Here is a 14700-nt window from a genome sequence, read left to right on the forward strand (position 1 = left end):
GCAAGTCACTTAACCCTGTTTGCCTCAGTTTCCTCATCTGTAAAAATGAACTAGAGAAGGAGATGGCAAATCACTCCAGTATCTCTGCCAAGAAAACCCCCAATGGGGTCACTAAGAGTCAGATATGACTAAAACAACTGAAGAAATCAAAAAAAAAATTCTCATAATTCAACTGATAGTATTTGTTATCATAGTATCCTTTGATTTAGGAAAAATATATATGACAGAAAGCTTTTATGGGTTCAATTATGTAATTAAATGGCTCCATACTTTGTAAACAACAATAGCCTCTATGTAGAGTTGAAAAATAGTAATTATTGAGAGAGTCATGTAGCCTAGGAAAGATGCGTTTGCTTTTCTAAGTACTCACATAGAGGTTGGTGGATGTGCTTGGAGTCCCCACACTATTTTCATCCTTCTTGGGTGCTCTGGTGACACAGTGGGCACAACGCTCAAAGAGTGGGCTTTGCTAACTTTTGCCCTCACCTCCTCCGCCTTGGAGGTGATGGAGCTAAAGAGGGTCAGAAGTTTGAGAGATTCTTGCCAAAGGTCAGCAAAGATGCAGGCTTTCAACAGACTCCTCTGTGCATGGGGGCACTTTCATGCTTCCAGAGAAAGCAGGTGCCTTCAGCAGATGGTGCTCAGAAACTCAGGCCCTGTGAAACTTCCTGTTGATGGCAGTAGAGCCTTTAGCTGAGATGCCAACAACTAAGCATCAGCGAATGAGCAGCCAGTAGAGGGGATCAGATAGCCTGAATTTGGTCTCATCTGATAGACCTCTGCCTAGGGAAGAAATGTCTCCCAAGCATCCTCATGGAGCAAGCAACTGAGTTAGGGGCCAAGTTAAGACCCTCCTGGGTACTTTGGACTGAGCTTTCAGCAGGCCTAGTTTGAACATATCCAAGAATGCCTGTCAGACACTCATTGGAACCCTCTCATACATCCTCTGATAGTGGCAAGCTGTCTTTAAAGACAAGAGGGCAGTTTAGAACACTGTTTCTGATAGTGGCTGGCCTTGGTGGGCTGCTGGGATGTCCTGTTGCTCCCTTGTGGGCCTCCTTGGGTGGCCAGCACTGCACACATTCTGCCATCAGGAAGGTATCTCTTTCTCATATGATCCACTGAAAAGGGACACTGTTTTAGTTGCTCAACCCTGCTTTCTCGTGTTTACATGTAGGAGCCTCCTGCTATTATGGGATCAGGGCTGCTGGACCCTCCTGGCCTGGCATGAGCTCCACTTACTCACAGCCCCTGCCAGCCTGGGAAGCCAAGTCAACATGACTCAAGCCAAGCCCGAGTGCCTGTCTGATGTTAGCTCTGAGAAGAGCCCTGGGCTTGGGGGTCAGGAGACCTGGTTTCGTTCTTTCCTCTCTTTTTAGCTGTCTGACCATGAGCAAGTTCCTTCCCCTCCTTGGACCTCCTTTGCCTCTGTAAAATGGGGACAAAAATATTGTCCCAACTGAACTCCCAAGGGTGGTTGTGAGGAAACTATATTGTGAAATTCCAGTGATGTGACCTAGAGAGACAGTGATTGAATGTGCGATTCACTGGTCTAGGGAATTCCCAGGTGAGGAAACATCATCCATCAGCATCATACCACCAGTACATGTCAAGAGATACAGCCTGGCTTAGAAGTTGGCTTGACATCACGTCACATCACAACATGTAATATATCATAACATAAACAGGGCATGGCTTATTGTTGTCTTTGCTGTTCGGTCATCTAGTCATGTCCAACCCTTTGTGGACAGTTCTGTGGGCCATGGGGTTTTCTTGGCAACCTGGTACATAAAAGGCACTTAATAAATGTTTGTTGAGTATATATATAAAATAACGTCATATATTATTATATGCCTTCATTATAACCATTATAACTAGGCACTCATTAAGATTCTGAATATGATTACTGACCAGTTATTGAGAGACCCCTTAGTAGAGCCACAGTCCCAGTGGATCAGGTGATCTGGGTTCAAAACCAAGCACTGCTGCATCTCAGTTATGATTTGGTTAAACCACTTAATATTCCTGAACTTTAGCTTCCTTATCTGAAAGATGAGGGTAACCATAATTATGCTCCCTTCTCCCCAAAAAGTAATTGAAAAGAATATAGTTTGTACCTCTTAAAGCCCTGTATAAACGGCAGTTGTCAGAACTGGGCAACTTGACATGTGAATATGGCTTCATGGGAAAAAAATAGAAATCTTAGTTAAAGAGATATTTTATTCACTGGTGCTTGAAAATAGTTGCGAAACATGGCTGCAACCCTGGTTTCCCTTTCATGAGAGTTGACAGTACTACTGCTGCTTTGATTATGGCAGCCAGCTGGATCAGCCCTTTGAGGATGGGGTGCTGGAGGGGCTATATGAGAGAAGCCCAACCAAGAGGATCCCTCCTCCTCTAAGGGAAATCAGCCCTTCCCTGAGGAATACTCCTCCACATCACTGGTATATTGTTTTCTTCAAGGGTCATCACCTTGAAACCATCAAAATTCTGATGGACAAGACCTAAAAGGTGGTAGTTTCCTGCTGACTTTATCATTCGGCCCAAAGCCAGAACTACTAGGTGAGACCTGGTTCTCCCTTAGCTTGGTTAATCCAATTCTTAAGGCCATTTGAAGACACAGAATATCTGAATTCATCATCATTTCCTTGAGAAATTTCCAACCCTAGAGGTTGAAAACTGAAATCTGAAGAAGGTAGCTAACTTGATCAAGGTCACAGAGCCAGGAGAGGACACAGCTGGTCCCTGAGCCTAGGATTTTTTACCTCTTTCCCTTCTCTCCAGAGATCTCTTTCAGGGTGTCTGACCATGTAGAAACCAACAGGGTACCCTTCCCTATGTCCTGGCTACCTATGCTGTCCCCAGACCCCTCCAATGAACTGACTGGAAAATACCTGCAGCTAATGTAGAGTCATCTAATGAGTCCTTTATCCCAAGATCTTTCCACAAACCACTGGGGAGAGACGTGCACGTATAATTAGGCTAGCTTTATTAGAATCAAAGGAGTGAGTCATATTTGCAAACTCTTCTTATATTCAATCTTCTTTTGCAGCTGCTGGGAGGCAGAGCCAATTGTTGGATACTTTAGGAAGAGGGGGGAGGGAGGGTGGAGTGGGGAGGAAGCATTGTATAGACTTACTGCCTTGAGGTCGGGGTGTGTATTTTCCAATTGTTACCTCTGCTATTCTCTAGGGGAGCTCGGGCTCCATTATGTGGCTGGATTGGGGTCAAAAGGAAACTATTTGACCCATACTTGGAACTTACTTACATTGTTGAGTGCTTGCTGGACGGCAGCTGAGCCATTCGACTAAAAACAGACATTCAGACTATTCCAGGATCCACCCTGGGATGAATCATTACTATTCTTGGACAAGAAAACAGCTAAGTCCTCAGCCCCTTGTCTAGGGCAGGCAGGAGGCTGGGATGCTTTCTCTCCTCTTTCCGTAGCTAAGGAGGAAGGCCAGTGATTCCTAGAACTTTGCAATTGGTACCCCTGCCTTGAGGAGAGCGAAGACCACCTTCTCCACCCCCATAAAGAGAATCAGGAGACCAGGGTTTTTTATAGACCCAACTCTGCCCACTGTATAACCTTTAACAAGCCCAGTAGACTAAAGATTAAACTCTTTGAGGGCAGGGAGTTAGTTTTTTTTTTTTTAACATAGTTTATACAGTTCTTTTTTTAAACTTCGTAATCCCAGCATCTATCATGGTATCTTAGGAGCAGACCAAGGAAACATTAAGGTAGAAAAAAATGTCCACTGATTCTGGAATCAGAAAACCTAAGGCTCAAATCCTGCCTTTTCCTTGGGAAAAATCATCTAACCTCCACAGGTCTTTCTTTGATTGCACTGAATTGCTTGAAATCTGGGATTGTAAGATTAGATGACCTTACCATACAATCGCCTGTAAATTCTAGCTACTAACACTGGTGTTAGAGATGAGCTTGACACAAAAAAGGTATCAAGGAAAATTTATTAAAATAGAGTTCAGAGGAATGGAGCACTTTGGCCAAAGCTGACTACCCACCCTCCTTTTCAGGAGGAGGGAACGCTTTTTACGTTTTGAATGGGTAGCTTCCCAGTAAGGCACAAGTTGTGCAGACCAATGGAAGCTTCTTATGCTGTTCCGAATTTTGGACTTCCCACAACACCATCCATGGCCACATGACTTCATGTTCTCCTTTCTGATGGGCTTTCCCTCAAACAGCTTGTCAAGCCTGCACACAAGTTTCTGACCTCTAACCTGACCATGCTAGATAACAATCCTGAAAACTCAAAATTTGTGGAAACAGAACTTCCTTGTTTCCCACAACTGGATGACCCCAAAGGTCTTTCCCAGATTTAGGAGGCCTTGTTCTCATCCCAGAAAGATCAGGTTTCCTGACTCCCATCCTGGATCCTTTAGGTTTAGGACTGGTTTTTCAGCAACATATAAAATTGAGTCAGCATTGCTAGATTCAATCGTTATTCAACTAGCCTTTTTCAAGGACCTACTGTGTGCTCCATACTGTGTTAGGGACTGTGAGGGATGGAGGGGAAAATAAGAGACATAAGGTACAATATCCTTGGATAATGACAATATGTTTTGGATTTAGTCTTCCAGGAGAATGAGGGATGTGGGAGATACTCTACATTCCACTGTAGATAGGGTATGGCAAATGAGATGTTTCTGACTGGAGAATTTTGAGTCCTCCTAAGGAAGAAGGCCTTCTGGAAATCCCTGGGTTTCTTAAGTTACTATAGTATTCGTGAGGATCTCTAAGCAACCCTGAGTTGCTTGAAATGGACATTGGTTTACCACTTTAAAAAAAAATTGTGCTTTTCTCCCTAGCAAGTCGTTCTTTGCTTTGAAGGAGTCACAGAAAAGGCTGAATTGAATTGTGCATCGATTTTAGATTAAGGAACTGCCCAATTCAATGCTGTGTACACAGCAGCAGAATGATGTCTGGCTCACTCCCAGACCTGAATTCTCATTATCAAAGCTAATGGTCTCAAAGTGCTGAATCAAGAAAATATTGTAATTGGTGGTGAGCAGAGGGTTACAGAGATGCAGGGGAGAAACTAGGTTATATTTTACACTCTTTCAGCTTAGAGAAAATCAGCCTTCACACTGGAAACCCTGATTCTAGTCTCAGCTTTGGCACCAGCTGTATGATTGTGGCTAAGTCCCTTCCTCTGGGTCCCATTGGCCTCCTTTATAGTGAGAAGGTTGAACGAGATAATGATCTGTGTTACTACTATGTCTCAAGTCCCTTCTACTCCTAATGTTCTGTGACCATTGCCAATGAGAATTGTTTATTTCTAGGAGAAGCTGCATGTAAAACTCCATTCATTCAAAAAATTGCTAACATGGCAAAATATTGCATGCAGATGTTCAGAAAGACAAATGTCACCAGCCTGTCTTCACAACTCTACTCAGGACTTGTTATATATTCCATTCCTCAGGAGTCAAGACTAGCTTTCATCCCATCTAGGCTACCCTCTTCCATAGATTTCTGTGAAATGCCTGCTGTCTCACCACCAAAATCAAGAGCATTTCTGTGCCCCATGTGACAGGTGCTAGAGTTGAGGTACAGAGCAGCTGTTCTGAGTTGTTCCAGCCACCTAATTAAAACAAAAGGCACTGTGAGGCCTCTCAAGTCAGAAAAGCAGGGATCTTTGAGTTTTTTATTTGTGCTCACTGCCATGGTCAGCCCTCCTTAGCTGAGGGTTACCCAAGGAAGATTTCCCACTCCTCTAGGAAGGTGTCTTAGTATCACAGAACAGCACTGAAGGTGGAGACGGTTACCTGACATAGAACCCAAGCTCTGCTGTATCCTACCCATGCAACTTTTGGCTTAGCCAACTCTTCAAAACCATGGCTTCCTCTTCAGTTCAATGAAGAAACTGGACTAGAATTTTAAACAATTTCTATGGCCCTTTCCAGTTCTAAATCCTATGATCTGGACATGGGTCACTGGAGAAGGAACTTTATCATCCTTTTCATTTCTTAAATACCATCTACCAATATCAGAGTCTGACCAAGAGAGGTGTACTTTTATTTAAAAAAAAAAAAAAGACTACCTTTCATCCATAGAGCACTTTCTAGCTTTACAAAACTAATGTATCTCTTATCTTCATTCATCTATCAAATATCCCTCTGAAAAATGAGTTAAGATGGATAGACATTAATTGATATTCCCATTTCACAGAGAAGGCTGAGACTTAGTTGCCTGACTTGCAAACAACCCCAGAGTGCATTGACCTATATTGCTTTTTAGGTGTGCACAAGTTGTGCATGCCTGTAGGGATTTGGAAAAACTACTCTTGGAGGATGCCTTCATATAAGGGCTGCATACCAGAAAGGGGTGGCATGATCTAGTGGGAGAGAGACAACATTTGGGGTTAGAGGACCTGGATCTGAATCCTAGCTCCATTCTTTATTTTCCTATGTGATCCTGGATGAACTACTTCTTTCTGTTCTTTGAGCTTTTCCAGTGTAAAAAGAGGACATCAGAACAGGTGACCTCCAAGACTTCTTCCAGCTCCAAAGTCCTGACATCTTCAATTCAGTTTCATTCAAAGAGCACTTATTAAGTACCAGACTCGGTTTTAGGTGCTGAGGATGCAAACAGCTCCAGGTCATAAGGAACTTACTTTTCTGCTTGAGGTAGGACAATACTTACTTTTAGAAACAAATGCAAGGTTTAGGGATGCAAAATATTAACACCTGGGGTACAGGGATTAGGAAAGTCTTCATGTAAGAGGGGTATTTGAGCTATGCCCCAGATGGAACTAGAGCTTCTAGGAGGCCAAGATGAAAGAGAAAGCATCCAAAAAATAAGGAGGATGAGGGGCAGATCATTTATTTTTTTTAAAAATTATTTTGTTTTTAATTTACAGAATGAAACAAGAATTTTCATAACAGTGTAATAATAATAAAAAAAGATAATTGAACATGCACTTGCAAATCTACTATGTACAAGTTGCTATTCTTTCTAAATATAAAATAAAATTATCATGTAAATTTCCTTTTTTTGCTCCTTTACATAACTATGACAATGATCCTTTGGCTACCCCATATTTTCGTTAGTTATCCCTGAGAATCTGAATGAAACCAAATAGGAGAAAGCCCAGCCTACAGTGGCATTATTTGGATTCTTTCCAGTTCTAAGGAATGGGGATCCCATCATAGTGGCAATAGAACAATATTGGAAACAGTGAAGGTAGTGATTGATCCCCTCGAGGTCTTGGTAATTAGACACGGAAAGACGGGACACTTGGAGATTTCACAGACCAAATAGGATCCAACCAATTCCCTACTCAAGTGATGAACTAAGCTGTCACCAACTACTTTGGCAATGATCAATAACTATATCTGGAAAGTGCCTCTTAGGGAGGCTTATTCTAAAATGCCATCCTGAATTTAAGTGTGAAGAGCACTGGACTAGGTGTCTAGTAATGGAAGTCACAGAATCTCAGGGACCTGAGAGGTCATCTAGCTCTGCTTGTACTTAACTGAGAATTCTTACAACATCCCTGTCACCTTTGCCTGAAGACTGTAGTATTGAGGGGGAAGCTACTTGCCAGTCCATTCCACTCTGGACAGCTCCAATCATTAGTAAGTTTTCCCCTGACATCAAGCCTAAAATTTTCCTCCTTTTAGCTTTCAGTCATTACTCCTAATTCTGCCTTCTAGTGCCAAGCACAACAAATCTCATTATTCTTCCAACGATAGATCTTCAGATACTTGAAGAGGGTTGTTATATCCATTCTCTCCATCCCCAGAGTTGTCTTCTCCAGGATGAGTCCTTCAGCCAATCTGAAATCATTTGACCTTGAAGTTAAGCCCTATGCCATTCTTTTTAACCTTCTGGATGCTCTAGTTTGTTTATTAATGATTTTCCTAAAACATGAGAACCCAGAACTGAGAATAGCACTTCATATTTACTCTGTCTGTTTTAAAATATGAGACCTAGAACTGAAGATGGTATCCTGCATATGGTCTGATGCAGGCAGCAAACAAGAGAACTATGTCTTCCCTAATCCTCTCTTAATGCCCCCTAATATTACATTAAGATTTGGGGGTTGTTATAACACTGTGATGTGTGTTCCGCTAAAGCCCCCTGCTCTTTTTCAGACAAACTGCTGTCCAGCCATACCTCTTTTATCTATAGTATATCTTTTAAAACTGTAACCATTTATTTATATTTCATCTGATTAGAATTGAACCAACATCCCATCTCTCCTAGGCTGAAAGTACAGCAGCCACTCCCACCTCTGCTCCTAATAGCATAGAAGCTTCTTCTTTTCCTCCGGCCTGGGTTCACCAGGCCATTCAGTCATTTTGTGTCAAACTCTTCATGACCCCATTTGGAGTTTACTGGGCAAAGATACTAGAATAGTTTGCCATTTCCTTCTCCAGCTCATTTTACAGATGAGAAAACTGAAGCAAACAGGGTTCAAAGGGACTTGCTCAGGGTCACACAGTTAGTGAGTGTCTGAGGTCAGATTTGAACTCAGGAAGATGAGTCTTCTTGACTCTCAGCTTGGTGTTCTCATTTATGGTCCCCTCCTTAAGCAGAGTAGTCTGGTGATCCTCTCCTGGGGAACTGGTGGGTGGGATGGTAGGGTTCACCATAGTGATACCAGGCATCTAGTGTAGGTGCCAGGTAAGCTTTAGCCATACTGCAGCTCTGAATTCTGGAACTTGAAGGGTCTACCCATCTCAGCCTCTCCAACAGCATGACCTCTAATATATTTTTGTAGCCTGTCATTTAGTCTATTAGATATCTGCATACAGGCATACCTCATTTTATTGCACTCCGTTTATTGTGCTTTGGAGATGGTACATTTTTTACAAATTGAAGGTTTGTGACAACCCTGCAAGTCTACCAGCATTATTTTTCCAACAGCATTTGCTTACTTTGTGTCTCTGGGTCACATTTTGTTCATTCTTGCAATATTTAAACTTTTTCATTATTATTGTATCTGTTATGGTGATCTGGCGCCAGTGATCTTCGATGTTACTATTGTAAATTGTTTTAAGGCATCGTGAACCATGCCCACAAAAGACAGCGAACTTAACACAAAATAGTGTGTGTTTTGACTCCTCCACTGACAGGCTGTACCCCATCTCTCCTCAGGCCTCTTTATTCCCTGAGATACAACAATATTGAAATTAGGCCAGTTAATGACCCTACAATGGCCTCTAAGTCTTCAAATGAAAGGAAGAGTTGTACATCTCTCTCTCTCACTTTAAATCAAAAACTAGATATGATTAAGCTGAGTGAGGAAGGTACGCCAAAAGCTAGACCTCTTGCTACAGTTAGCCAAGTTGTAAGTACAAAGGAAAAGTTCTTCAAGGAAATTAAAAGTGCACTTTTTTTTTTTTTTAGCAATAAAGCATTTTTAAAACAAGGTATGTACATTTCCTTTAGATATAACAGTATTTCTCACTTAGACTATAATACAGTGCAAACATAACTTTTATATGTACAGGGAAACCAAAAATTCATGTGAGTTGCTTTATTGTGGTGGTTACTTTATAGTGGTGCTCTGGAACCTAACCCACAATATCTCCAAGTAATGGCTGTAATTTGAAAAGCATATTCATTGCCCCTTTAGCCAAGTCATCCCTAAAAGTGTTAACCAGACGAGGGCCAAGCACAGATCACTGGGCCATACCACTGGAGACCTCTCCAATCAGTCCTATCATGGAGTTCACATCACTCAGGCTTTCACCCACATGGATGAACAAACTCAAAAGTATAGACAAGATCACACGGGTGGGTTCAGAGGCTTGACAGACACTCACTCTAGGCATCTCGAGGATGGTCCCAGAGGCTTCACCGTGTTGCCAGCTGTCCACAAGCATGAACTGACTTTTCCCTCTGGCTTTGTCTGTTTCTCTCTCACCTTAAAGGAGAAAAGTGTTGGGCCTGTCCAAGGGAATTGATGATGTTGGCTCTCTGAAGTGGGACCTGGCCCTCTGCCTCCTCTTGGTGTGGATAATTTGTTTCTTCTGCATTTGGAAAGGAATCAAGTCAACGGGGAAAGTAAGTCATGCTTGGTTTCTATGTTTATTTTGTGAGGGGAGGGGAAGTTTTTATTTCTTCTTATCTCCTCCTAATTCAAACCCCCCAGACACACACATACTTGTATAAAATAACTCTGTAGAGCAGATCATTGAGGAGAGTCATTTTAAGTCAACATTTGCAGTAGGAGAATCAAAGGTAAAGAGTGACCTGCCTTTGGTGTTCTCTTATCTCCATTTTCAGTGAATGGCCTTCTCCCACTAGTCAAACCTATGCTACAGAGCCTTAGCATGGGCCTGGTGCATAGTAGGCACTGGATTCATTGAGCCCCACAGAATAGCAGGGCTTGGTTATTGATCTTGCTATTTAGCTGAGGCTCACCTACCATGTTTTTTCTTGAGACATTTGCATGTTGATAAGGGACTTAAAAAGAATAAAGGAGCTTAAATATCTCTAAGGGTAAATTTTCTAGTAGAAGAATAACTGAGGGGGGGTGTGGAAATGGCTCAGGGGAAGTCAGGTATTTTTAATGCCTCTCAGATCACCCAACACATGGACCAGTCTAAACCTATTACTTTAAATTATCTGGCACATTTTGGAGGGGCCAGAATCAAGACTTGGGGTTCTTAAACAGAACGTTTTGTTGAAAAGATTTCAGGGATGTCTGTGAACTTGGATGGGAGAAAAATGATATCTTCATCTTCACCAATCTCAAATAATTTCCCTCAATTATTTAAAAATATGATTCCAAGAAGGGGTCCCTACATCTCTTCAAACTGCCAGAGGTCTCTCTGAAACCACAAAGTTTAAGAGCACCTGTCTAGTACAGAACCCTAGACTCCCAACTGCAAGGAGGCTTTGGGTCACCTAATCCAACTTTTCTCTACAAAAGGAATCCTTTTTGTACCTTGAGTAGAGGCAGCGCTGAAATCAATGTACTTGGTGTGACATCCTGTCTCACGTGAACAAATTTAATAACTCCATACTTGTTTCCTCATCTTTCAAATGTTAATAACACTTCTAGTTTGAATGTCTACAATAACCAACAGATGATCAGCCAGTCTCTGCTTAATCATGTTTGGTGATGGAGTGCTCACTCCCTCACAAGACAGATCCATGTGTACTCCAGATACCCCAGATTTTCTTTATAAAATTTGATAGTGCAGGTAAGGGTTATAAAAACTCTTTTCTTTAAGGTACCTAGTTCTTTTTCTTGCTTGGCAGTTGATGTGCCACGGTCCTTGGCCAAGGTACCATCCTCTCCATGCCTTAACTTACACCATGTAGAGAAATAGAAACAAAAAAAACCCGTTATTTATGGAACACATACTTTTGTCTGGTCATGTGTTAGATGTTTGAAAGGATTTAAAAGAACAATACGCTATCCTTCCTTCATGGAGCTTATAGTCTAGATGGGAAAATAAGAAAAACAAGTCAAATGCTAGCCAGGATGGCCAGATGGTCAAGATGGTTAGACAGTCACTGGTCAAAGTGTGTGGTGTTCTCTAATAGAGAACCAAGATTGGATCCCAGGGCTGCTGGTCCAGTGACCTTTCCACTGTAGCATCCTTCCTCTGGTTCCCTGGGGCATTTTCTATTCTAGTCTCCCAGAAGTGAGGGTGTGGTTCTCACATACATGGCGACCTCTAGGAAGGACAGAACAATGACTTTGCTTCTGCTTCTGTAGAGCATGGCCAATACAAATATGGGCAGAGTTCTTTGGATTTCCTTGCCCTCAGAGAACAGTAAATCATCTGCCTGTCACCATCTGGTCAACATGCTAGACTTTCCTCCCCAGAACCACGAGATTCTCTACAGCACTGGCCCTGAAACTGTTCTTTCAGATCTCCAGGCTGGCTGAAAGATGTCAGGCTCGATATGGAAATCGATCTTGTCTCTTCTGGGATGAGAGTCACAGGTATTCAACCGAGTGGCATCGTTCACCTCCAGACTGAGACTCATTCTGATATTGTGTGGTAGGAACAAATCGTTCTTGCAAAGCCACATTTTGAGAAATTTTGAGAGTGTAGGGTAGTGAACAAGGCCTAGAGTTCTGATGTCTGGATTGGCTATCACTAACTCATTATAGAACCAGACTAGTCACTACCTTATCTCTTTTGGTCTCAGTTTCCCCATCTGTAAAGTGAAGATAGAGGCTCATTGGGTATTGATCATTAAACATGGAACCCAAGTCTCCCCAAGTAGCAGATAACAGAGCCAGAATTCACACCCAGGGCCTCTGATAATACAGCATGGGCATCGTCAACAACAACAAACATTTATACTGAGCTTTAAGGTTTGCCTGGGAGCTCCTTAATGCTCATTTGATCCATATTTGCAAAATAAAATGTATATCACACACATTACACTCTTAATAGGGCATTGAAGGATGGATTCCACTCCAAGAGCCCTTTAGAAAACTTGTCTTGTGTGTACGCCTAACACTATGCTGAGCACTTGAGGAGATGCAGGGTTCCAGTAAAGCATGGAAATATGTAGGGCTGGATTGGGAGCCATGAAGATATGAGTTTGAATCTTACTCCAGACATTTACTTACTGGGTGACCATGAGCGCACAGGATCCTCAGTTTAGAGCCAGAAGGGAACAGAGAGGCACTCCATCCAATCGCTTCATTTTACAGATGAGGAAAATGAGTGTCAGAGATGGAGGAGGACTTTAGCTTCCTTCTCTATAAATGGGGGATTGTTTTGAGGCATCTGCCCCACCATTGGTGAACTTCAAATGAAATTGCAAACCTTAAACTGCTCCATATATATGAATTATTATTCATGGTGGGGATAAGATGTATCCCCTGGCCTCCACTGGAGGCGATCTAGACTGATTTTACAGATGAAGAAACAGAGACCCAAGGACTTTCCATGACTTGCCCAAGGTCACCTCACCTCAGTACCTCACCTGGGTACTGAGGGTCAAAGATTTGAACCCACCCTGACCCTCTGACTCCTCAGTGAGGGCTCCAGCTTCGTTTCCATGTGATCAACTGAAGTACTTAGCTCTCAGTAAAGCAGTGTCTGACTTGACCGAAGAGTTCAGACAACAAATCTCTGCCCCAGGCAATTGACTGGCCACTTCACCAAATCACGTGCTTGCTTTGGCATGTGTGTACAGGGAAAAGTTCACTGACTTCAGGGGTCTGGAGACATGGATTCTAGTCTTCATTCTCCTAGGGCTAGTCACTTATTAATAATAGCTCATGTCTCTAATTTGGAAGGGTGGTTGGGACACATCATTATGCTCCGGTGGTAGATAAGGAAATTGAGGTGCTGGGGGTTGGTGGTAAATGACATAGCGAGCTGATAGCAGAACTGGGATTGGACCCAGGTCTTCTGACGCCAAGTCTCATGCTAATTACTTGGCTTCAGTCTACCCTTAAAGTCCTCGAACCAAAAAATGCAGATGATAAGTTCTAGTAGACCTGCCTCAGGAACAGAGAACAAATGACAGAAGAGTGACTTCCTCACTAGACTTTGCTGCCCCTTGCTGGTGTGAAGGGGCTGATTCCTGTCCCTTCTCACAATCCTTCCTTACCTCACCTTCTGGCAACCTGGGATTAGGAAACAAGGGTGTGGTTTGACTTTGTGGTTACATGTATACAAAAGAATGTGTTTGACTAAGTTGTTTCTTTTCACACCCTGAAGGCTTTTCTGGGTTTTTTCAAGAAAGTGAAAAGAATGCAAAAGGTTACTGATTATGGTGGTGACTGGGGACCCTGCCCCAGTCTCCCAGACTTAGAATTTATCAATGTAAGGAACTACTGGTTGTGGAGCCTTCCTTTACCAATGCATATTGGCAGTTCACCTGAAAATCCTATTATAGTATCAGTTAACCTGGGACAGGTGTATAAGAAAATAGAATGTCAGAACTGGAAGTGTTGAGGTCAGGGATAATGCTGAGGTTGGGGGTGCTTGGGACCCCAAAGTACCGACACTCTGGGTGCTGCTCGAATGAATTCAACCCAAGCCTTCTTTCAGCTAAAGTAAAGCAAAATTTATTAAAGATTCTCCATATTGGGTTGACTCTTAAGAAGCCTCACCATTTGTGAGTCTTGTATTAACAAATGGGCCAGATAGAATCTGAGCTAGATTGAATCTAAGCTAGATAGAATCTGAACACCTTCATGAAGGCAAGATGGAATTTATATAAAGAAAGACTGTGGGAGGGATCTGGGAGTGGTCTAGTGGTCTGGAGTGATGGGAGGAGGGTCTTGAGGAGAAGTCCAAGGAGGATCTTAATGGGACTGGGATGATGGATCAAGGGTGGGAAACAGCTGGAGGCAATCCTGAGGTAACAGATCAAGGAGGGTCAGCCTAGGTTAAGGGTAACAGATTTGGGTATGAAAGCGGGAAGATTCAGGGAAAGTTCAAGGAAGTTCCCAGAGTCCATACCCTAACAAAAGGGACTTAAGATTTTAGAATATGAAAGAACCTTAGACAATGGAAGGTTAGAACTAGAATGCACATTGAAAATTACAATGATAGAGCTAGGAGAGACCTTAAAATATAGAATGTTAAATCTTGAAAGAATCTTAGAACAGAGAATATTGGAGCTGTAACACATGTGGAAAACCTAAATGTTGGAGGTAGAAGGGACTGCCCAATACAGAATGTTAGTACTGGAAAGGGCCTTAGAACATTGGTGTCAAACTCATCCACATGACCTCTGCA

At 42.4% G+C, this 14700-nt stretch overlaps 1 protein-coding gene across 2 annotated transcripts in view; it reads left to right on the top strand.

Annotated features, from left to right (window-relative positions):
- Positions 1-14700, top strand: part of SLC6A6 (solute carrier family 6 member 6) — a 137937-nt gene that overhangs the window by 84931 nt on the left and 38306 nt on the right. For both annotated transcript variants that reach the window (XM_072598376.1, XM_072598377.1), the window contains one exon: positions 9904-10036. In XM_072598376.1, the coding sequence (XP_072454477.1) occupies positions 9904-10036 (133 nt within the window). The remainder of the gene's footprint in view (positions 1-9903; positions 10037-14700) is intronic.

This window comes from Notamacropus eugenii, chromosome 3 (assembly GCF_028372415.1).
Source record: "Notamacropus eugenii isolate mMacEug1 chromosome 3, mMacEug1.pri_v2, whole genome shotgun sequence".
In the NCBI taxonomy this organism is placed as follows: domain Eukaryota; kingdom Metazoa; phylum Chordata; class Mammalia; order Diprotodontia; family Macropodidae; genus Notamacropus; species Notamacropus eugenii.